The sequence below is a fragment of the Canis lupus genome, chromosome 8 (genome assembly GCF_048164855.1).
Source record: "Canis lupus baileyi chromosome 8, mCanLup2.hap1, whole genome shotgun sequence".
Lineage (NCBI taxonomy): Eukaryota > Metazoa > Chordata > Mammalia > Carnivora > Canidae > Canis > Canis lupus.
This window is the reverse complement of record NC_132845.1, coordinates 40,641,262-40,663,158: the sequence shown is the minus strand read 5'-3', so window position 1 is coordinate 40,663,158 and position 21,897 is coordinate 40,641,262. Positions and strand designations below refer to the sequence as shown.

Below are 21,897 nucleotides of genomic sequence, written 5' to 3'. Positions count from 1 at the left end.
GAGGCTGGGCCTCACCATCAGTGGGTGGGGCCTGGGTGTTGCTGAAGGTGGCCCTGGGGGGAGGAGGGTTGGGAGGCAGTGCCAGGGGGTAGACTAGTCCAGAAAAATCCCCTGCCTTGGAATATTCTAGGAAAATGCTCTGCCCTCCTCCATGTTTGTGGTCAGAGTGATGGGTCAGCGCCTTTAGGGACCTGTTCAACTCCCCCTTTCAGAGGGCCTTGGGATACCTGCTATCCCCTCCAGCCAGCCTGCACTACATGCTTTTCTTGGTATATGTAGATGTGGGGCATGGCTTGTGAACCTTTGCTCTTGGGCCAGTGCTGGCTCTCGGGTGTATTTCATTTGGCCTGTCTGGGACTTTTTAAAACTTTGAAGCCATTGCCAACATTGAAAAATCCGGTGGTTTCACATTAAAACGGGACTTCCCAGCTTGCCTTGAATAGGAACTCTGGGCAAGGACTGAGTGGTAGCTGCCCCCTCTGATGGAGGCACTGGCTGCCCCAGTCCCCACCACTCCCAGGTGTCTCCCAACAGGCTACTTTACTCACTCACATTCCTGAAACATTTCAGTTTATGGTCAGTACTGTGTGGTTTTGGTCAGATGGCCCTGTGTCCCCTAAAGCTCTCAGGAAGGTCCACAGATGCCCCCGGGGGGTGGTGCTCTGAGCAACCCCACCTGACTTTCCCCAAAGAATAGGACTTCCTGACAGGCCCCAAAACTTCTTGCCTCTGTGTCCAGTTCTTGCTGATAGACCCCACCTGACTAAAGGGTCTCTCCCTCACTCCAGGTCTGAGCTAGGACTCACACATGCCATGTTCCTACTCACCCAGAGATGCAAGGGTAGTGTCTAGGGGACCTCCCTCCCTAGTTTCCCATTCTCTTCTCATAGGGGATCAAGGCACCCCACCACCTGCCCTTAAAACCTGGTTCTTGGGGATCCCTGGGTGGCTCAGTGGTTTAGCGCCTGCCTTCAGCCCTGGTTGTGCTCCTGAAGACCTGGGATCGAGTCCCACGTCAGGCTCCCTGCATGGAGCCTGCTTCTCCCTCTGCCTGTGTCTCTGCCCCCCCCCCTCTGTCTCTCATGAATAAATAAAATATTAAAAAAAAAAAAAAAAAGAACCTGGTTCTTAAGGAGGCAAGGGAGTGTGAGCTTAGTCCAGTATGGGCGGGGTCCCAACTGCACAGCCTGGGTGACAGGGACAGATCCAAGGGATCTGGACTGCTTTGACCAGTGGCAATGCTAGGATGTCTGGGTTGGTGGGTCTGAAGAGGAGAGATGGGCGACGCCTGGGCGGCTCAGTGGTTGAGCATCTGTGTTTGGCTCAGGGTGTGGTCCCGCAGTCCTGGGATCGAGTCCCGCATAGGGTTCCCCACAAGGGAGCCTGCTTCTGCATCTCCATGTCTCTGCCTCTGTCTCTCTCTGTGTCTCTCACGAATGAATAAATAAAATATTTTTTTAAAAATGAAGAGGAGAGGGGATCCCTGGGTGGCGCAGCGGTTTGGCGCCTGCCTTTGGCCCAGGGCGCGATCCTGGAGACCCGGGATCGAATCCCACATCGGGCTCCTGGTGCATGGAACCTGCTTCTCCCTCTGCCTGTGTCTCTGCCTCTCTCTCTCTCTCTGTAACTATCATAAATAAAAAAAAAAAAAAAAAAGAAAATTTAAAAAAAATAAAAAATAAATAAATAAATAAAAATGAAGAGGAGAGATGGGCTGGCACATAGAACCGGAAAACTCTTAAAGCTGTTTTTCCTGACAGATAGTACTTCCTGGGCTAATTCAGGAATATTGGGAAAGCTGATGGGATTATCAGGTGCTGACTCCTTCATGTGACCAAGCACCACCATTGTCCAGCATCTTCTGTGACTTGGACTTAAAGGGTCCCAATCTGGGCTCTAGACCTTCTATGACTGGGTCTAGGGCAGACCCCTGGACCTGGGTCAGAGTCCTTTCTAGTGACAGGCCTAGATGCCAGCCCTACCCCACACCATGGCAGCAGGAGGGTGCCAGTGCCAGCTCTTACCACGTCTGGTCCTCTGCCAAGCCAGAACTATGTTCTGCATTCCAGACCCAGACCTGGCTTTGCTCTCTTTACAAGCCCGGGGTCAGGCCCATGCCAGCTGTTGGCCAACCCTGGGGGCTGGGTGCCATGACCCCATTTCCTGGTCTGTGCCGTGGATGGCTCTGACTGAGGCCTGGAAGACTGGCCTGACCTGTTGGAGGAGCCAGCCCTGCCCTCCGTGACTTCCTGCCCCTGCCCCGCACCCCCCCCCCCCAGCTCCTGAGTCAGTGGGCTGGCCAGTTGGGGTTGATGAAGTGGGAGTGCAGGGAGGCCAGGTGGAGCATCTTGAGGAGGGTGGTTTAGAGCACAGATGAGCTGTCAACGCCACCCACAGGCCCATTCCCCAGTTCTTGCCAAGGTGACAGCGGGGCCTCAAGAGGCACTCCACTTGCTCTCAGATGCTGCCCTGAGCTCATCACCTCATTTTCACATTCTCCTGTGTATCTCCACATGGTGATCTCCATTCGGCACACGTCTGATCTTGTCCCCCTTCATTTAAGATGTGTCTTCCACTTCTTGTTGCTTGTCCGATGGATGGAGGCAGAGTTCCCCGACTTATGTGCCAGGCCCCTTTCTGTCTGGCCTCTACCCATGCCATCCTGAGGCTCAGCCTCTCACCATTGCTGCCCAGGCCACTAGCCACATCATCCTTCACCCTATTTCTCAGATGGACCATGCATCACCCTGCCACACCTGCAGGTCCTTTCTGCTCTTTCTGCCTGGTACTCTCCCCACTTGGTTGATGCCTCCTCAACCCTTGGGGTGCAGGGAACATGCCCCTCCCCTGTGGCCAGCCAAGTCAGGTCCCCCTGCCCCCTGCCCTGTAGCCTCAGGGAACTTTTCCTTTGTGTGTGTTTATGTGTGTGTGTATTGGGGGTGGGGCTGTGTCTGCCTTTCAGACCAAGCCTTGAGCAATTTGAGGACAGAGGTAGGGTCTGTTGCACTCACTTCTGGTCACAGCTGCAGGCTGAGCCAGGGAGTTGGATGCAGAGCAGCCCAGCAGAGGAATGAATGATAGGGAATGAATGAATGAGCGAATGAAAGTCTTGTTAAAGTCACTGAAAGGACTTGCTTCCAACCCCAATGGAGCCAGCATCAGTGTGGGGGGGCACCTCAGGTCAGGCACCCACCTTGTCCCTCTGCTCCCCCACAGAAGGCAACAGTCAGACCAGGTCAAGAAGGGCAGTTCTGAGGCCAGCTCATCCTGCCCGCCCAAGGTAATTAAAGACCTTGTTACTCACAGACAGGTGACTGGCCCAGAGCACTTCAGGAAGCTGTGGAGACACCCAGGGCCCCACCCAGCTTCCCAGCCCACACTGTGGCTCCCAGTAAGGTGGGGGTGGGGGGCGGAAGGTGGGCAGCAGGCCGGCTTTGGGCAGCTGGCCAGAAGGGGATGGACAGGCAGGGGTAGGGGGGAAAGTGCCTTTTGTTGCCTGGGTGAGGGCTGGATGCAGCTGCCACAGCTGGGTGACCTCTGACTGCTGGGACCACAGTGAGGAAGGGGTTCTGTCTGAGGGTCAGTGCCCAGGCCCTTGGGTTCCCAGGGACATGAAACTAAGACCAGGAGAAGAAACAAACAGATGAAGGCACCTGTCAAAGTTCTCCTGGACAGTGATAGGCCATTGGCCTAGAGGAGCCTGACATAGAGCAGCAGGGGTGCTGGGGGCTTCCAGCCTGCCCCTGTGTTCCCAGCCCCTGCCTGCCACCCAAAGCCCCACCTGGGGAACAGAGTGACGACGGAGAATGGGGAGGGCAGGGGAGCACTGTGGTGAAGGAGGCCCTGGTCTAAGCCCCTGCCTTAGGCTTGGGCTCAGAGGCTTGAAGTCATCCTGAGGGGGGTTCTGAGTCTCTAAGATTTCATCAGGAGCCTGGGGGTATCTGAGGGGGTGTCCCCAAACCAGGCTGACTACATTGGGCAGGGCTGGAGGGAGTCCCTGGTTCTGGCATGCCCACTCATCTTCCCAGGTAACTCTGGCCTGGTACCGTGGCTGGCCAAGGTGGGACCAGGGACAGAGCGTACGTAGGGTGTTTCTGGAGCTGCTGAGCCTGGAATGGACCTCAGGACTGAGGTGTAGAAAGAGGGGCCAGCTCACCTATGCCCAGGACGCATGCAGGTCCTGGAGCAAAGCAGGTGAGCGGATGGAGGACCCAGGGCAAGAAAGGCTGGGACATGGGGGTGTGCTGGGCGTCAGTGTGTTGGTAGCACAGGGAGAGAAGGTGGAGGGTCCCAGCAGACAGGCTGGGTACAGCCACTCCTGGCCAGTGTGGTGCTTGGCTCGAGCCCCTGGTTGGAGTCATGAGGCTGACAGCTTCCAGCTGCCCATCCCACCAACTAGCCCTCTCCCACTCAGGTCTCTGATGCTCCTGCTGGACCCAGACTCCGGGCTCCTGATCCTGGCAGGAAAGGTGAGCAAGAAGCTGGAGTGGCTGTCCACATCAGCCCCCCAGGGTGGCGCCCTCACTTGCCAGGTCCATCCCAGTCTGACCTGGCCAGCCAGCTGGGAGATGGGATGGTGGGATGCCGGGATGCCATCTGCCCCCAGAGAGAAGCCAAAGTAGTGCTACCCATGCTCCACCCCTGGCAGGCTGAGTGGCCTTCAGGTGGGCATGACTATAAGTCCCACGAATGTCAGCTTTGTGGATAGGGCCAGCAATCAAGCAGTGTCAGCACACAGCAGGCACTTTATAAATCCTCAATGTGCCCTGTCCTTACTGCATGCATGTGAAGTCCACCAAGGACGCAGTCCAGAGCACAGGCGGTAGGAGCTGGTGTTAGACCCGGAGCATGCGCCGGGCCATCAGGGTGTGAGCAGCGAGCGGCACTCAGGCTGGACTTGTTTCAGGGTGAGAGTCGGTTGTCCTGCTATGAGGTGTTGCCCCAGCAGCCAGCACTGAGCCCAGGTGAGCCCTGTTCTCCTCCGCCCTCCCCCTCCGCCCTCCCAGCCTCGCTGACTGCCTTTCTGCGGTGTCCCCCACAGTGACCCAGTGCCTCCTGGAAAGCGTGCTGCGGGGGGCAGCTCTTGTACCCCGGCGGGCGCTGGCTATCATGAACTGTGAGGTGCTCCGCGTCTTGCAGTTGAGCAACACAGCCATCGTGCCTGTCAGCTACCACGTGCCTCGCAAGGTGAGGGGGCCCAGGGTGAGGGCCTCGGAGGGCCTGGGAGGCCTGGACCTCACGGGCCACGTACCTATCTGCCACCAGGCTGTGGAGTTCCACGAGGACCTGTTCCCAGACACTGCAGGCTGTGTGCCCGCCTCCGACCCCCATGCCTGGTGGGCTGGGAGCAACCAGCAGGTAGGGCTACGGCCTGGCTGGCCCCTCCTGGCCTCCAACAGCCCCATGCACGGCTTTGCAGTCCAGCTCTCTGCTAACTCAGCTGCCCCGTGTCCCCCCATCCCTTACCTCCTCCCTCCCTCAAATGCCAGCCTCTTCCCACAGGTGCAGAAGGTTAGCCTCCACCCAGCTCACCGGCCCCACCCCAGCTTCACTTCCTGCCTGGTGCCCCCCATGGAGCCCTCCCTGGATGCAGCCCAGCCTGCAGAGACACCTGTGGGTGACACGGACCCCAGCGTGAGTGCTTGGGCTGTCTGCCTGTCCTCCCCATCACGCGGCCGCAGTGGTGCCCTGAGTCAAAGCTGGCAAGTGTGTGTGCACGCCTGCTGGTCTTTGAGCCTTTTTTAGCTGTCAAGCGCAACAGAGAGGAACTCGTGAAGCATAAATAAAGAACTTCGCACTCTTCTCTAAATTGAGCAACCACATGAAAAGCAAGACTTTCACAGAAAAATCCAGATTTTTGGCTTCTCTTGAAATGCAGGCAGATCTTAGCCGCACTGGGCCTGTCCTCCTACAGAGCTTAAAGCTGGCAGCTGCCACCCTCTTTCCCCACAGTCTGAAGCTTAGCTTGCCCTGTGCTACCTCCGGCCCTCGTCGGCGTTGGTGTTGGCACCTGGCACCCCACAGTGGGCTTCATGCCCCCATGGTGTCCCACAGCCCGGGAGGAGGGGCCCTGTCTTGCTCTTGGTTTGGCCAACACTTCCGGGGGCCTACTGGCTGACCCAGTATGCTTCTCCCCAGGAGGGCTTCTCCTCCCCACTCAGCTCTCTTGCCTCGCCCTCCACGCCCTCCAGCCTGGGGCCCTCGCTCTCTAGCACCAGTGGCATCGGCACCAGCCCCAGCCAGAGGTCCCTACAGAGTCTGCTGGGTAAGTGTGTCAGGGCAGGAGCTAACCCTGTCTACATCCTCCTCCCCTCCTGGTGGGGTCACCTGTCCTTGTGGGATGAAACGAGTGTCAAGGAAGAGGGCAGCCTGGATGTTCTCTCGAGTCCTGGGCTCTCAAGGCTTGTTCCCAGGGCACGAGTTGTGTTGGCAGAGGCTGGGACATAGGCCGTGCCCCCTGCAGGTGTGCGGGCAGGCAGGCAGGGCATCCTCATGGGGCTCTGTCCCTGCCGCCTGCCAGGTCCCAGTTCCAAGTTCCGCCATGCTCAGGGCACTGTCTTGCACCGAGACAGCCACATCACCAACCTCAAGGGGCTCAACCTCACCACGCCTGGCGAGAGTGACGGATTCTGTGCCAACCGGCTGCGTGTGGCCGTGCCTTTGCTCAGCAGTGGTGGGCAGGTGGCTGTGCTTGAGGTGAGGGACACCACCCACCACAGTGCCCCCCTCTAGGCCCTGTAGGAAGCTAAGGGCATTGGGTATCCACACTGGCTCGCACTCTCTGAGCATCCCCTTTAGTCCTGTCAGCTGTCCCGCAGGGATACCATCTTATCCCCATTTTACAGATGGAAGAGCACAGTGAGGCACAGAGAGGTTTGTGACCTGTTGGGTCACACAGCTGTGTAAGTGGTGGAGCTGGGATTTGAACCCAAATTGCCTGGGCCCCAAGCCTGAGCTCTTTCCACCACTCCACGCTGCCCCCCTTGCTTTCTGGGACCTTACAGTGGGCACTTGGGGCTCAAAGCACAAGATGGCCAAAGCAGAGAGCTTGAGCCACCCAGCAGTGGAGCATCAGCTGCAGAGGGTGGGGGCCCAGGCATGTTGCTTGCCCTGCAGCCCCTGGGGACTGAGCTCTCCGGCCTGTTACTGATGGGCCTCTGGGTGGGGATACCTCCCACAGCTGCAGAAGCCTGGCCGCCTGCCCGACACAGCACTGCCCACACTGCAGAATGGGGCAGCTGTGACTGATCTGGCTTGGGACCCCTTTGACCCCTACCGTCTTGCTGTGGGTAAGGAAGCTGGGCACTAGGTTCAAGGGAGGGTCCAGGGATCTGAAGGAGGGTAGGGGGAGCCTGGAGGTCTTGGGCACAGCAGAGATGAGCCTGCACTCCCTGCAGGCGGGGAGGATGCCAGGATCCGACTATGGCGGGTGCCCCCAGAGGGCCTGCAGGAAGTGCTTACGACACCTGAGGCTGTGCTCACAGGTCAGTTGGGCCCAGGGTGGGGGCTGGGAGACAGGTGGTGACTCCTGAGGGGCTCAGCATTATTCCATACCTCACCCCAAGGTCACACAGAGAAGATCTACTCTCTGCGCTTCCATCCACTGGCAGCCGACCTGCTGGCCTCCTCTTCCTATGACCTTACCATTCGGATCTGGGACCTGCAGGCTAGAGCCGAGCAGCTGAGGCTTCAGGGCCACCGGGACCAGGTAGGACATCTGTGGGGGCAAGGACCCACCCAGAGGCCTAGAGGCTACCTCTCACATCTTTGTCTGCACCTGCCTCCAGATTTTTAGCCTGGCCTGGAGTCCCAGCGGACAGCATCTGGCCACTGTCTGCAAGGATGGGTACTTGCGGGTCTATGAGCCCCGGGGTGGCCCCGAGCCCCTGCAGGTGAGCGAGATGCACTGGATGCAACCTTCAGAACTGCCTGAGGAACTGCTGTTGGGCCTCATGTGCTGTATCCCCACAGGAAGGCCCAGGGCCTGAGGGCGCCCGCGGAGCCCGTGTGGTCTGGGTGTGTGATGGTCAGTGTCTGCTGGTGTCTGGTTTTGACAGGTAAGGACTCTGGGACCACCATCCCCATCCTGAGACTTAAGCAGCTAATTGTGTGCTGCTTCCCTGGGCACATATACATCTCTAAGGCATCAGAAGCTATTCCTCCTACTCACTAGTAGGATGGATGGATGGATGGATGGATGGATGGATGGATGAATGAATGAATGGGTGGATGGGTGGGTGGATGATGGATGAGTGGGTGGGTGGATGGGAGGGAAGGAGGGAGGTGGGGAGGAAGAATGAGTCAACTGGGGACCCAGAGGGATAAGAGCCACTCCCTGCTGCCTGGAGCCCATGCCTGGTGGGGACCAAGTAAAGAATGTGAAACAACCAAGCCTACTGGAGAGGTCCCAGGGATGAGTATTTGGCACTTTGGAGGAGGGATCACAGAGGGCTTCCTAAGGGAGATGTCATCTGAACTGAGTCACAAAGAAACTAATAACCAGAAACCCAGAGAAGAGGGCATTTAAGTCTAGATGGAAAGGCCAGGAAGCTGACCACATGGCTAGGGCAAAGGATGAGAAGCAGAGTGTGGTGGCCACGAGACCAGTGCTGGTGTTAGACTGTGCTGAGGAGGGTCGGAGGGCAGCAGGGGGAGCAGTAGTCTGCTATGAGGTCAGCAGGTTAGGCCACTGTTGCATGACACCAGGCCAGTGGTTCTGAGAGCTGGATCAGGAAAGAGAATGGGGCAGCCCCGGTGGCGCAGCGGTTTAGCGCCGCCTGCAGCCGAGGGCGTGATCCTGGAAACCCTGGATCGAGTCCCATGTCGGGCTCCCTGCATGGAGCCTGCTTCTCCCCCTGCCTGTGTCTCTGCCTCTCTCTCTCTCTCTCTCTCTGTGTCTCTATGAATAAATAAAATCTTAAAAAAAAAAAAAAAAAAAGGAAAGAGAATGGACAGAGGCACTCTGCAGGCTCCAAAGCCCTCAGGACCCCTGGCCTGACAAGGTCAGGATGCTTGCTGGAGTGGAGTCCTTGCCCTGACCTAGGCCCCTGCAGCTCTAAGGACCTGCTTCTGCTCCCTGGGTCTCCTTGCAGCCGAAGTGAGCGCCAGCTGCTCCTATACCCCGCCGAGGCCCTGGCCGGTGGTCCTTTGGCAGTGCTGGGGCTGGACGTGGCTCCCTCGACCCTGCTTCCCAGCTATGACCCTGACACCAGCCTGGTGCTACTCACGGGCAAGGTGGGCTGGGGTGCAAGCAGGGGTGGTGGGTGGGGGAGAGGTGGAGAGGAAGGCAGCTTTAGCTGGCTGCCTCACTCTCACCAACCCCCAACCCAGGGTGACACCCGTGTGTTCCTGTACGAGCTGCTCCCTGAGGCTCCTTTCTTCCTGGAGTGCAATAGCTTCACCTCGACAGACCCCCACAAGGTGAGCCTGTGGGCCTCCGGGTCCTCCCCTATCTGTGGGACACAGGGCTCCCCCGCCCTCTCCCGGTCAGATAGGGAAGTGCAGAGGCCTGTGGGGTCAGCAGGTCACTGGGCCAGGGTGTGCCCGGCAGCTCTCAGGAGCTGGTTGTTAAACTCCACCATTATTAGAAATTAAACCGTAAAATCTTAAGTTATGGGAACCTACAAATAAATTATATTAAAAGCCAGGGCAGTAAACATTCAGTGTATTGCTTACTTATTTTAGCCGATTTTACTGCTATTTATGCTGTCCGGCTTTTTTGTACGTGTGGGAGCCATCAGTAGAGGTGTCATATGTACTCCCACACGTCCTCCCAACTCTGCATTGAACAAGCTGTGTTAGTGGTGTGAGATCGACATGGTGGGGGTTTTTACACCATAGAAAGAGGCTAATCAGGGCTACAGATCAGAGCATTTTTCCTCCAGAGAGCTAGTTGTTGGGCCTCCGCCAGCACACCACCGTTCAGGGACAGGCCATCATTCCGGGGGTCCTCAGTAAGGGGCGTTGGCACTCCGTGAGGGCCCAGGTGTCAGCTCAGAGTCCCCTGCTTCCCCAGGGCTTCATCCTCCTGCCCAAGACAGAGTGTGACGTGCGGGAAGTAGAGTTTGCCCGGTGCCTGCGGCTTCGCCAGACCTCCCTGGAGCCTGTCGCTTTTCGGCTTCCCCGAGTCAGGGTGAGGTTAGGGGTCCAGCACCCCAACACTGGATCTCCCTTCTCAGCCTCTATCAGGGGCTTTGGCCCTATCACCAAACTGTCCTGTTTCACTGCTCTTTGGGCCAGTAACGGATACAGCTACTTTGCTAAGATTCTAAAACTGGCAGAAACCCCAGACCGGGGTCCTGGGTCTTTCCTTATCCCCTTCCCAAGGGATGCTGGTGTGCCCTGGGCCTGTGGCAGGTGCTGCAGGGTAGCCCCTTCCTCTCCCTACAGAAAGAGTTCTTCCAAGATGATGTGTTCCCAGACACAACTGTGAGCTGGGAGCCAGTGCTCAGTGCCAAGGCCTGGCTGGGAGGTGCTAATGGGCAGCCCCGGCTTATCAGCCTGCAGCCCCCTGGCATGAGCCCAGGTAGGACAAGGATCTGGCGGGTGGTGAGTAGGAAGCAGGGCGGTGGGTGGGGATGGGGGAAAAGGGCAGGGAGCCAAGTCCAGGATCCCTCTGTCCCTGCTGGCACACAGAAACCTCCAGCACTCCTGAGAGTGGGGTGCTTCCATTTCCAGGCTCAGACTTGGAGCCTTTTGAGGGCAGGGTCCAGGGTCTGTGTTTCCACATTTCCCACTGCAACATGAACATGTGTGCATGTGCACACTGCCTGGTGCCCACAGCAGACCTTGTGAACAGAAGGTGGAATAGCTGTTATTGTTCCTCTGGGGTCTCTGCCACAGGATTCCCTAGGGAATGGTGCCAAAGGGTTGGGAGGAGTCCTTGTGGCAGGAGGGGTCTCTGATGTCTGATCCCTGTGCCTGCCCGCCCCAGTGAGCCAGGCTCCCCGTGAAGCCCCTGCCCGACGGGTCCCATCCTCAGCAATCTACCTGGAAGAGAAGTCAGACCAGCAAAAAAAGGAAGAGGTAGGCCCAGGAGAGGGTTGGCCAATGTGGGCATGCACGGGGTCCTGGCTGCACCTGGTGATTGCCTTCAGTTCTCTAGTACAACCCAGGCTGGGGCATGAGCCGGTGTCCCACTTCTCTCGGTTTGGCAGCTCGTTGGGGAGATCTTCCAGAGCCCTGAAGCTGACCCATGGGGTACAGGATGCAGGAAGCCAGGGAAGGGCAGAAGAAGCTTCCTCCGGCCTGGCTCAATCCAAACAGAGCCAAGTGACTTTGGGACCCTGGCACATATTTGAGCGTCTGAGGCAGTGTGCAGAGACGGCTGCCCTGGGACTCCAGTGCTGCGAGTCAGCCTGCCTCTAGCTCTCTGCTGAGATGGCTTTTCTGTGAAAAGCATCCACTTTGTCATGGCTCTGATGAAAATGGCTTTTTTCACAACCTTGATGGATGGGATTTGAAGTATAGGGTCCTGTGTTCCTGGGGTTAGAAGTCCTATTCTGTTTCCTTCTTACCACTTCTCCTGTCTACTCTCCTAGCTGCTAAATGCTATGGTGGCAAAGCTGGGGAACCGGGAGGATCCGCTCCCCCAGGACTCCTTTGAAGGTGTGGACGAGGACGAGTGGGTGAGTGGATGAGAGGGCCCTGGCACCTCCGTCCTCCCTCCCTCCCTCACCCTGCAGCAGGCACCACCCTCCTTTCTCCACCTCTAAACCCTTCCCCTTTGGTTTATCTCCGCAGGACTAGCCTGCCCACCAGCTCACCAGCTACCTCTAGCCTCACCTGCCGCTGCCACCTCTTAGAAGCACCTGGTGTGCCCCCCCCCCCCCCCGCACACCTCACATGTCACCCTTCAACTGGAAGATGGCCCTTGGCCTTGGCACACCTTGTCCCAAAAGCCCTGGCTTCCTTTGGGCCTTGGGCACTTCTATGGCCTCTGGGCCCTGCTGCAACTCCTGTGGATTGTCTGCACCTCTGCTTTCTATGGGACTGGCTGCTTTTCCTCAGCTGCCTGCTAGCATGTGGAGCCAGGGGCATGGGAGTGGGGTGGGAAGGGAGTGGGGGGTCTGTAGCACATTCCTGGGCTGGTCCCAGCCTGAGCTGACTTTGCCCAGCACCTTCAGTCATTATGTGCCATGCCGTCTTGCCTGCTGTTCCACCTCTAGTCAAGAGCCTTGGGGGCTGGCCCCCTGCCAGGCCATTTGGAGCAGCACCAGTCTCAGGGGCCAGGGACCAGCTGCCTTCTTCCTCAGGTTTGAAACCAGGAGAAAGGGAGCATTACAGAGCTGATGGCCCAATTAAGGGGGGGGGTGAACCCCTCAGGTACTGGCCTGAATATACCCTGGATGTTTTCAGCAATTAAACTTTTTAAACTGGCCACCTCTTGTGCTGCTGTGGTCTCTTGGCTGACTGGAAGGGGAAGGGGACAGGAGTATGTGTGAGGGCATTTTGGCTCTGGGTTCCCCCTTGCCCCGGGCCTCACTTTGTTCTTGAAGCCTTTTCAGCTGCTACAAGTTAGTTCACTCATCTAGCACATGGATACTGCTCTGGATGGTGATGAACGGGCCTCTCAAGGTACTTGTTAGAGTCTTCCTGTGCAGGCCAGCCAGACTGTGTGCAAAGAAGCAAACTGTAAGGAGACCTGTAAGGAAGACAAAATAGGGGCACCTGGCTGGTTCAGTTGGTAGAGCGTGCAACTCTTGACCTCAGGGTAGTGAGTTGGGCATAGAGATTGCTTAATTCACACACACAAAAAAATTATGTGAAAGGGAGCTGCGGAGATGCAGGGAGAGCAGGGTGTGCAAAGTCAAGAGAGGCAAGACCTGAAGGCAACTGAGCCACAGAGCTGAGAGAACACTTCAGATAAAAGGAAGAGCAGCCACTGCACTGAGGGAAGAAAATTTGGAGAGTTGGAGGAGAGGGCGGTGGTCCAAAACAATCCAGGGCAGCCCAATTTATGTTCATTCAGTGATGGTGTGCTGAGTGCCTCCCACGTGCCGGCCACCCATCCAAGAGTGGAGAAAAGAGGAAAGTCCTGCCCACCAGGGATCCACCTTCTGGGGGAAAGAACAGATTATAAGCAGCGCACATAAAATAAATGAATTCTATAATATGGCAGAAGGCGATGAGTAAGAACTTTGGGGGTAAAAATAGAGGGGACTGAGAGCCAGACACAGAAGCCACAGACAGGATGATTCCACTTCCAAGAGCTGTTCACAGGGGACAAACCATAGACGGGCCCAAGCTTAGTGGTCAGGGCCTGGGGGGGCGGTGGCCAGTGCTGATGCGAAGGGAGTTTGGGGGGTGGTGATGAAAATGTTCTGGTGTTCTGGTGGTGATGGTTGCACAACTCTGTGGATACACTAAGAAGCGCTGACTGAATTATGCACTTTAGTGAACCGGATGGTGTGTGAACTTTATCCCAAAGGGTTACTAAAGCACAAAAGAATGCGGGGCAAGTTGCAGCATTGGTAGCAGGTTGGGGTAGGCCTCCTTGGGAAGGTGACATCGAGCAAGCACTTGAAGGGGGAGAGAGAGAGATCTCTTTCCCAGATAGAAGGAAACTAGAAGGAAGCCCGTTTTGAGGTTTCCTGTTTTCTTTTTTTTTAATTTTTATTTATTTATGATAGTCACACAGAGAGAGAGAGAGAGAGGCAGAGACACAGGCAGAGGGAGAAGCAGGCTCCATGCACCGGGAGCCCGACGTGGGATTCGATCCCGGGTCTCCAGGATCGCGCCCTGGGCCAAAGGCAGGTGCCAAACCGCTGCGCCACCCAGGGATCCCAGGTTTCCTGTTTTCTTACATATTTGTGAGCCTTTGGCATCCTCCTCTTCGTGGGGTGTTGTATGTTTACTTCATGTCCTTTAGTACCAAATATCTTGGCAAAATCCAGGGAAGAGGTTGCTTGCCCCTCATTTGACAGATGTGTCTATCCTGGGGCACGTCGCGCAGCAGGGCGAAAGCGAGGGCCACCGCGGGTCCTAGGACCGCCCATCACCTGAGCGCGGCTCCGCCTACCGCCGTGACGTCACGGGTCCCGTCCCGCCCCCCGGAGGGAGCAACGCGCATGCCCAGCGCGGCGTCACGCACGCGCTCTCTCTCCCTTGACCTCTGACCTGCCGGCCGCCTTTGAGCTGGGGCCGCGGGGCCAGGAAGCCGGAGCCCGCAACCCTGAGGCGGAGCGGCCAGCATGGTGAGGCACGAGCGGGCGCTGCCGGGCGGTGAGGGAGGCCGGGCTGGGGCCGGGGCCGGGGCCGGGGCCGGGGAGCGTCGCACCGGGAGGACCGCGGCGGGGGCCGGCGGCCCGGGGCCACGGAGGCCTCTCGCCCAGAAGGCGGCGCGGGCCTGGCTGGCCGGAAAATGCCCAGCACAGGCGGCCGCCGCGTGCCCCCTGCCGCGCCGGAGGTCGGGTCCAGCCCGGGAGCCCTGCGCGGCCGCGCGGCCCGTTGGCGGTGTCGCCCTTTGGAAACGGACGAAACGGGCGCCGAGACTTTGCCAAGGAAGTGGCTGGCCTGGGACTCGAGCGGGCCCCGCGACCCCGAAAGCTGAGCGTCTCCGCGTTTCCTGTGGCACCCGCAGCCAGTCCGCAGACCCGGGCCACGCTGGCGGAGACGAGTCCCCTGGGGACCCTTTAAACACGCAGCATCCTGAGCTCTGTCCTCGGAGGCAGCCGGTTTGGGGAGCCCCTTATTAACCAATAAGAAGGATAACACAGGAGCTTGCAAGGCCCCCAGGCCCTTGCACTGGAAGCCTCACGTGGATTCTCTCATTTAATGCTTGTGAAATGCATAGGGCCATGGTCCCCATTTCACAGAGTAGGAGCCTGAATCTCAGAGTTGGATTCCTCCAGGGTCGTTTCATCCAGCCGTGCCAGAGGCAGGTGTTGAGCCGGGTCATGCCCAACCCTTGGACCGCGGCCTGCTCACGCATTCCTGCCTGTAACTCTGAGCCCCCCTCAAGAGCCACGTAAAATGTTGCTCTGGACCAGTCTGTATCCTAAAGGAGGAATCAGGCAAGTCTGTAAAATAGGACAGAACAGATAGTGCTCTGGGAAGGTTTGGCTTAGAGGGAATATGGGAGTATTGTGTTGTCTTTTTTTTTTTTTTTAAGATTTTATTTATTCATGAGCGACGCAAAGAGAGGCAGACACACAGGCAGCGGGAGAAGCAGGCTCCATGCAGGGAGCCCAATGTGGAACTCGATCTCAGGACCCTGGGGTCACGCCCTGGGCCAAAGGCAGCCACCCAGGCATCCCTCCTGTTAAGTCTTGAAGGATGTTGGGTTTTGATGGAGTATCAGAGTAGTAGGGACGATGTAGTCAAGGTTAATGGGTATTGGGGGTTTTTTTGGGGGGGTGATGAAAATGTTCCAGGACTAGTAATATTCTGTACTTTTTAGTGTGTTTACAGAGGTATGTGAATACCCTAAAATCACTGAATACTTGAGTGACTTGTATGGTGTGTGTGTGTTGGGAGACATGGGGGTAAAAGAAGTAAGAGCTGATCTAGAAGTAGATGGTGTGGCTGCAGGGCCGAGAGGTGAGGGGAGAGAAAACCAGAGCCGTTGTAGCTGTCCAAGGTGAGATTGCCCAGCTGAGAAGTGGGCTGAATTTGCAGGCCCTGGCCGCGGAGTTGTGTGTATTGGAGGATGGCCTGAGTCCTCCAGCAGAGGGAGCGGTAGGCATTTGGAAACCCTGTCTGGGGACATAGTTTTGCTGATGATGGCCTGGTTAAGTGTCACATTCATTCAAATACGATCGATTGGGCTGCCATGCCAGCCATAGGCGGGGGCGCCAGGTTTACTGTGGTCCTGACTGCCCTCCCGCCTAGTCGTGATGCCAGCAGCTGTTTGCAGGGGCTTTGGGGTGAACATCCTCAAGAAGGGGGTGAGTCTCAGTGGCAGTGTCTGCCCAGCAGCCCAGGGGCTGAGAACTAAGCTTTGAAGGGAACATTGCACATCCGAGCTGTCTGAAAACCAGGTTCCCTTCGTAATGCACCTCACCTGAGATGCGCCACATTCCTCCGTGTCCCCCAACGCTTGCCTGTGGTCTTCTGTCCCAGCTGCAGAGGTGTGGTTCTGCATTGGGCTATGTCGTTCCTCAGATGAGAAAGCAGATGTGTCATCCACAGTGGCTCCCAGGCTCGGCGACCTGTGTCTCTGACCTCTGCTCCTCGACTGGCAGCTTGCCCTGAGTTGGATGCCATGTCAGCTGACTGTTCTTGCCCAGGGTCTTCAGGCCCAAGTGTCAGTCAGTGGACTATGGGATGTTTGGGGACTTTCTAGGAGAGACCTCAGCCAGTGGCTGCCATCATCTCCTCTTGTAACTGGCAGAACAATGATCTGGCTGACCCACAGCTGGCACTGGGTACTGAATAGATGGATGAGAAGCTTGGCCATACTGCCTGATGTCTGGACCGTCCAGCACCAAGCAGGGTCTAGTCCAGAAGCAAAGGCAGCTGTTGGGCTGCTTTGAACCTGCCACTGACTGGTTGGGTTTATGTGGATTGCCTTCTGAGGACCTTGCAGCCTTCCTGTAAGGAAGGTATGATTCTCTCCGTTTTGCAGATAAGAAAACAGGTTCAGAGAGGTTGAGTAATTTATGCAGGGCCACACAGCTAGCGAAGACAAGCTGGGAGTCCAGGTTTAAGCTCCAAAGCAGTCCTCTCCCTCCTCTTCCACACTGCTTCTCAGTGCTCTTGGCACGGAGCCTGGCTTTTTGCAGCCTTCTCCCCTGAGGAATCAGTGGCTATATCAAATGAGTTGCCTTATTGGGAAAGGCTTTGCTACTCCATAGTATCTGACCATTGTCCGGTTTTGTGAAATCAGTGTAATAAATGTAAAGCGACATTTATTGAGTAGCTACTGTATCATCAGACTCTGTGTCAGGCACTTTACATTGTCTCATCACATCCATCTGACAGTGCTGTTTTTGACCACATTTCACAGGTGAGGAAACAGGCCGAGGGAACATAAGAGCTTGTGCAGGGCATGCAGCTGGGATTTGCACACAGGTGATCCCAGAGCTTGCCTGTATGACCACACACCACACTTCATCCCCTGGAGAAGCCTCCCACAGGAACATTCGTGGCCTTGGTGGGCCAGCCAGGCTGCTCCCTTGGCCAGCCAGGGTAGCCTCTGAAACTGCAGGCTACCCCAGCCTGTTCTGCAGCCATGGAGCTCTGGCAGCAGGAACGATGGGGCCACTGTGGTTGAAGCCAGCAGCGCCAGCTGGGGAAGCTGCCCAGTTACAGTCTCAGTCCTTAACGTTCATTGTTGAGCAACAGCCACTGCTCAGAGCAGAGAAGTGAGGTTGCACTGGGGTGTATGGCAACAGGTAAAGGTATGGTCTGAGGCCCGAGGGCTGTGTAGGCCGAGGGAACCCTGTGAAGTCACCTACTGGCCTGTCAGCCTCTCTGTAACTCAGACGGGACCAGAAGTCCATCAGGGAACTGTCCTGTCCCGCTTCAGAGGGGCTTTGGGCACGGAGGGAGAAGATGGGCAACTTCCCAACCTGCAGTGCATCCGTTATTTGTCTTGACACCTGCACTGCAGCTGTCTGCAGCACCACCCCCTCCCTTTGATCACTGGAGCCTTTGCTGAGCTCTGCTTTCTGGTGTGAAATACAGGGCTTATGAAATTTCAACTTACTTGTGAAATCCAAACCGCTTCCATTTATTTTTTACTACTAACGTCCCAGAACTACCATCTCACCCCGCCCATAAGGGCAGGTTCATTGGAAGCCAAACAAGGGCAGTTCTGGAGTCCAGATCCCCCTGGAATCTGATGAGCTCTTCTTTGGCCTCTGGGTTGGGTCCTTGATCCTGGTCAGGTTGCTCAGTTGCCCTCCCTGCAGGACTCTGTGTGTGGTGGGCGGCCTGTGGAGGCCATGGCTAACAGCACCGATTTGGGGTCCTGGCCGTGTCCTCAGGCTGACCACTAAACCTCTGGTCCTCGTGTCGAGTTTTTGGGTTAAATGGCACAGTGACTGGCACCCAGGATGAGGTGATACTTGTTGACTCGCAGAACATGTGACTGCAGACAAGTGCAGAGAAGAGGAAGGGGAACCATGGGGTGTGCCCCCGTGAGTGGTGTCGACCTGCAGTGGGGGCGCTCCGGGACCTCTGCACACCCGTGTTGCACTGTCTCCCACACCCGGCCATTTCCCAGTGTGCTGTCTGTATGTAATCTCTGTCCTCAATCAAGTCTGGGTGGTTTCCCATCTCAGCCACCTTTTTCGTCTTGTCTCGAACGACTTTAAAAGTTCCCTATGCTCTTGCCTGCTCCCTTTACGTAAAGGACAACCTTTACGTTTTCTCCTGTTGGGCTCACCCCGGTCCCTCTGCCTTGAAAGCCCCAATATTCCCATTGTGATTCTCCCTGCCCTCAAAATCCAGCCCAGTAGAAATAGGCAGTGTGCAGGAGCTCTGCGGGCACAGCTGGCTCCTGTGTGTCCTTGTAGGCTGAGCGCTGAGCAAGCTTAGCTGACGCTGCATGTGTTTGAACCAGTGGAGGAACTGGTGACCAGTCCTGCTCTCCCTCACCAGTTGGTCCTCGGTATCTTTGGCTAAGTACCTCCCTAGTGGGCTCTTGGCTGCTTGAAGGTGGAGTGTTTTTCTCTTTTGTTCTGTTGTTTGGAAGAGTGGTGAATAGTCTTGGGAGAAGGGAGGTAGCACCAGGCTCCCGGAGTCTCCTACTGGTTGAACAGAGATTGGAACTGCCCATCCCAGAAGCATGGAAGGCCTGGCCTGGCAGCGATGAATCTGTGGTGGGTCTGGGATGAGCCCCTGGCTCTGCTCTGTGCCCTAGTGTTGCTTTTCTGAAGTCTCTGTGCCCTGCAGCCCCATTGCCTTAGTCCCTGTCCTCCTGTCTGAAGATCAGGGGGGTCCCATCTGCCTCTGGAGACTCCCTCAGGTTCACCCCCCAGCCGTCTTATCCAGTGAGCACCTGAAGCCACCCAAAGCAGAGGCTTTTTATCAGGGTACTTTGGAAGAAGTTGCCTGTGGCTGCTGCTCTGTGCTTCACAACCTCAGAGACCTTACATTCAGCAGCCACTTCCAGGGTCCTGTCTCTGGAGAATGTAACCTGCTAACCAGGTACCTGCTTTGCCCACAGGCCAAATACCTGGCCCAGATCATTGTGATGGGGGTGCAGGTGGTGGGCAGGGCCTTTGCCCGGGCCCTGCGGCAGGAGTTTGCAGGTAAGCCTGAGCCCTGGGAGTTCCTGCCCAGGTCACATTTTCCTCCTATCTGTGGCCCCTCATTGTGGCCCTATGGTGAATGCAGGGAACCCCTCTGCAGGCTGGGGTTCTGGCTACCTGGCATTTCCCAGTGCGGGAGGACATTGTGGGATTTTAGGGCATTCTCATAAAAGGGAAACCTGGTTGACCTGAACATTGAGGTAGGAGTTGGCAAGCTTGTTCACCTGGCTACCTATTTTTGTAAATAAAGTTTTATTGGAACACAGCCATACCCTCTGGCTGCTTACAGGGCAGTCCAGTAATTGCAACACAGACTTTAATTGGCTTGCAAAGCCTAGAATATTTACTCTTTGACCCTTTAAGAAAAAGTTTAATGGCTACTGAATCTAGGGTCACTGAAAGGGAAGAGGTCACCTGAGCTACCTGCTTTGGTGGCCTAGGTAACTTGTGGGCAGCCAGGTCTCAACTGAGCTATTACTGCCTCTTCCCACCTGCAGCTTCACTCTGCTTCCCATTATGGCCTAAAGCTCCCCAACATGCTGTCACTTGGGATGAGGGATAAGGGAGAGACGTGGGACAGGGACCTCTCGTGCTCTAGGTTGGAACCATACCCCTTGCCCACTGTCCCAGTGGGGTAAATCTGTCCTCACTTCATATACTCCCCACCCACTCCCCCAAATACAACCGCTCCTGGAGAAGGGATGCACCCTGTCCCTGCATGTGTCTTTTCCCCTGCCACCTGGCAGGCTGAGCTGCCCACTTGGAATGCCCAGGGGAACCCCTGGGCTGCTAAAGGTTGAGCACTCACCCATGTGTCCACACAGCCAGCCGGGCAGCAGCTGATGCTCGAGGACGTGCTGGACACCAGTCTGCAGCTGCCTCCAACCTGTCTGGCCTCAGCCTCCAAGAGGCCCAGCAGATTCTCAATGTCTCCAAGCTGAGCCCGGAGGAGATCCAAAAGGTGAGACTGGTTCTGAGACAGGCCTTGCCTCGGCAGACCAGATCAGGGGCTGCAGGGTCAGGCCACCAGAATCAGGAAGAGTGAAGGTGGCCCAGGGAAAGGGGCAGATATGGAGGCTGTGGCTGCAGCCAGTGTGGACGCCCTCGTTGTGGGAGCTGCTGTCTCTCCTTTGTTTTTAGGCCCAAGGCAGGCAGTGGCCAAGGCAGAGTTCCTTCCCTCCGTGGGCACCTGTCCACCTTTCTGTCCCCTAGCAGTGACAGGTGGCTTCTGGGGTTGCATAGCAGGGCACGTGGGGCAGCAGGGTTGAACCCTTTGGCTTTCCTTCTTTGTCATTTCCTAGCTTCCCCTGCCTCTGTAACCCAGAGACCGCACACCCTCTCACCGTGTCTCTCCCCGCCCCCCCAGAATTACGAACACCTGTTCAAGGTGAACGATAAATCCGTGGGTGGCTCCTTCTACCTGCAGTCCAAGGTAAGTGCTCTTGAGGTTGGGAGGAGGTTAAGCCAAGGGCCTGTTCTTACTGGGGGGTCCCTTATTTCCAGGCAGTTCAGAGCCTGACAGGCAGGAAGGCCCCAGGTCCTTCCCTGATGCCCCAGCCTCAGGCAGGCCCCCCTCGACTGCCATTCCCTCTGGCTATCTCAGCTCCACAGGGCCTGGCCGATTGGGCTGAATTGGCCTGGGCCCTCTGTCACCCCGTGGAGTGGCCCTCCTAGCAGCCATGGCTGTGAGGGAACAGGACCACTAGCCGGCAGACGGCAGGGTGTGCCTGGGCCTGGTCGCCTGGGGAATGCTGCGCACCAGCAGAGGCAGCGCTTGTGTTTCCCAAGCTGTTAGCTCAGATATGCCCACTGCTCTGCGGGAACCGGAAAGGACAGAGGCCCATCCCACTCGCTCACTGCCCTACCCGGTTCTAACTCCCTCCCCAGGTGGTCCGAGCTTGGGAGCGCCTGCAGGAGGAGCTCAGGATCCAGGCCCAGGAGGACAGAGAGAAGGAGCAGATGCCCAAAACGTGACCACTCAGCTCCTCCTACTGTACCCCATCCACCTCCTCTAATTTATAGTTTGGTAATAAATGTCTTTTCCGCATTTTTCAATGCACATATCCAGATTCCAGAAGGCAGGCTGCTCTTCCGGCCAGTGGGGAGGGGAGGCAGCAACACTATATCCCTGTTAACATGCCTTTGACACCCTGCAGGGCTGGGGTGGGTGAGGTTGGCCAGAAGCCAGCCAGTCCAGCCCTGCCCGTTGAGCTGTCATGTACCAGACGTGGCCACTTCTGTTGTCAGGGTGCCAGCTCCAGGCCCCTCCAGCATCACCATCCTCAGACTTGCCCTTGCCCTTCCCTCTGGGTACAGAGCCCTGGGCCCCTGGCTCTGTCACAGGCCACCTCTCCTTGAGCTGTGTTTCAGTCCAGCATCTCTGGAATCTGGGTGGAATGTTCCAGTGACGCCGGGAAAGAGAAGCCTTTGCCAGACTCTGGTTGGACTGAGGCCAGGGAGTTGTGTCTCCCCCAGAAGTGAGATGCTCACCGAAGTCACAGCAGGTGGTGGCAGGATCAGGACCCGGACCCATGATGCTTCATCCAGAATCTTCCATCTCAGTGCCCTCAGGACCTGCTCCCTCCCAGCTCCCAGGAGCAGGTCTGGCCGTTGTGGCATCCACAGGGTTGGAAGGAAGCCCCAGAACAGGGCCCGTGCTGACCCAAACCAGGCACGGGGCAGTCAGCGTTCTCAAGAA

General features: G+C 57.0%; 2 protein-coding genes across 6 annotated transcripts in view; both read left to right on the top strand.

The window, feature by feature from the left end:
* The window catches only part of CORO7 (coronin 7), a 58,547-nt gene extending 46,168 nt beyond the window's left edge, over positions 1-12,379 (top strand). For 2 of the 4 annotated variants that reach the window (XM_072835559.1, XM_072835557.1), the window contains 19 exons: positions 4,415-4,469; positions 4,907-4,964; positions 5,042-5,187; positions 5,266-5,358; positions 5,503-5,634; positions 6,139-6,265; positions 6,521-6,696; positions 7,181-7,289; positions 7,398-7,484; positions 7,566-7,708; positions 7,788-7,892; positions 7,972-8,057; positions 9,093-9,234; positions 9,331-9,420; positions 10,016-10,132; positions 10,390-10,525; positions 10,934-11,025; positions 11,541-11,607; positions 11,743-12,379. In XM_072835559.1, the coding sequence (XP_072691660.1) occupies positions 4,415-4,469; positions 4,907-4,964; positions 5,042-5,187; positions 5,266-5,358; positions 5,503-5,634; positions 6,139-6,265; positions 6,521-6,696; positions 7,181-7,289; positions 7,398-7,484; positions 7,566-7,708; positions 7,788-7,892; positions 7,972-8,057; positions 9,093-9,234; positions 9,331-9,420; positions 10,016-10,132; positions 10,390-10,525; positions 10,934-11,025; positions 11,541-11,607; positions 11,743-11,804 (2,023 nt within the window). In that variant the 3' untranslated portion in view covers positions 11,805-12,379. Of the gene's footprint in view, positions 1-4,414; positions 4,470-4,906; positions 4,965-5,041; positions 5,188-5,265; positions 5,359-5,502; positions 5,635-6,138; positions 6,266-6,520; positions 6,697-7,180; positions 7,290-7,397; positions 7,485-7,565; positions 7,709-7,787; positions 7,893-7,971; positions 8,058-9,092; positions 9,235-9,330; positions 9,421-10,015; positions 10,133-10,389; positions 10,526-10,933; positions 11,026-11,540; positions 11,628-11,742 lie in introns of all 4 variants that reach the window. The other 2 variants (XM_072835558.1, XM_072835560.1) reach the window with 2 other exon arrangements.
* Positions 12,380-13,514: 1,135 nt separating this feature from the next.
* On the top strand, positions 13,515-21,246 carry PAM16 (presequence translocase associated motor 16). Of its 2 annotated transcripts, none has more exons than XM_072835566.1 (5): positions 13,515-14,195; positions 19,115-19,199; positions 20,024-20,160; positions 20,566-20,631; positions 21,087-21,246. In XM_072835566.1, the coding sequence occupies exons 1-5, from the start codon at positions 14,193-14,195 to the stop codon at positions 21,171-21,173; spliced, it is 378 nt and encodes a 125-aa protein (XP_072691667.1). In that variant the 5' UTR covers positions 13,515-14,192; the 3' UTR covers positions 21,174-21,246. The 2 variants fall into 2 exon arrangements, with proteins under 2 accessions (XP_072691667.1, XP_072691668.1); XM_072835567.1 differs by lacking the exon at positions 13,515-14,195 and adding an exon at positions 14,542-15,014.
* The last annotated feature ends 651 nt before the right edge of the window (positions 21,247-21,897 follow it).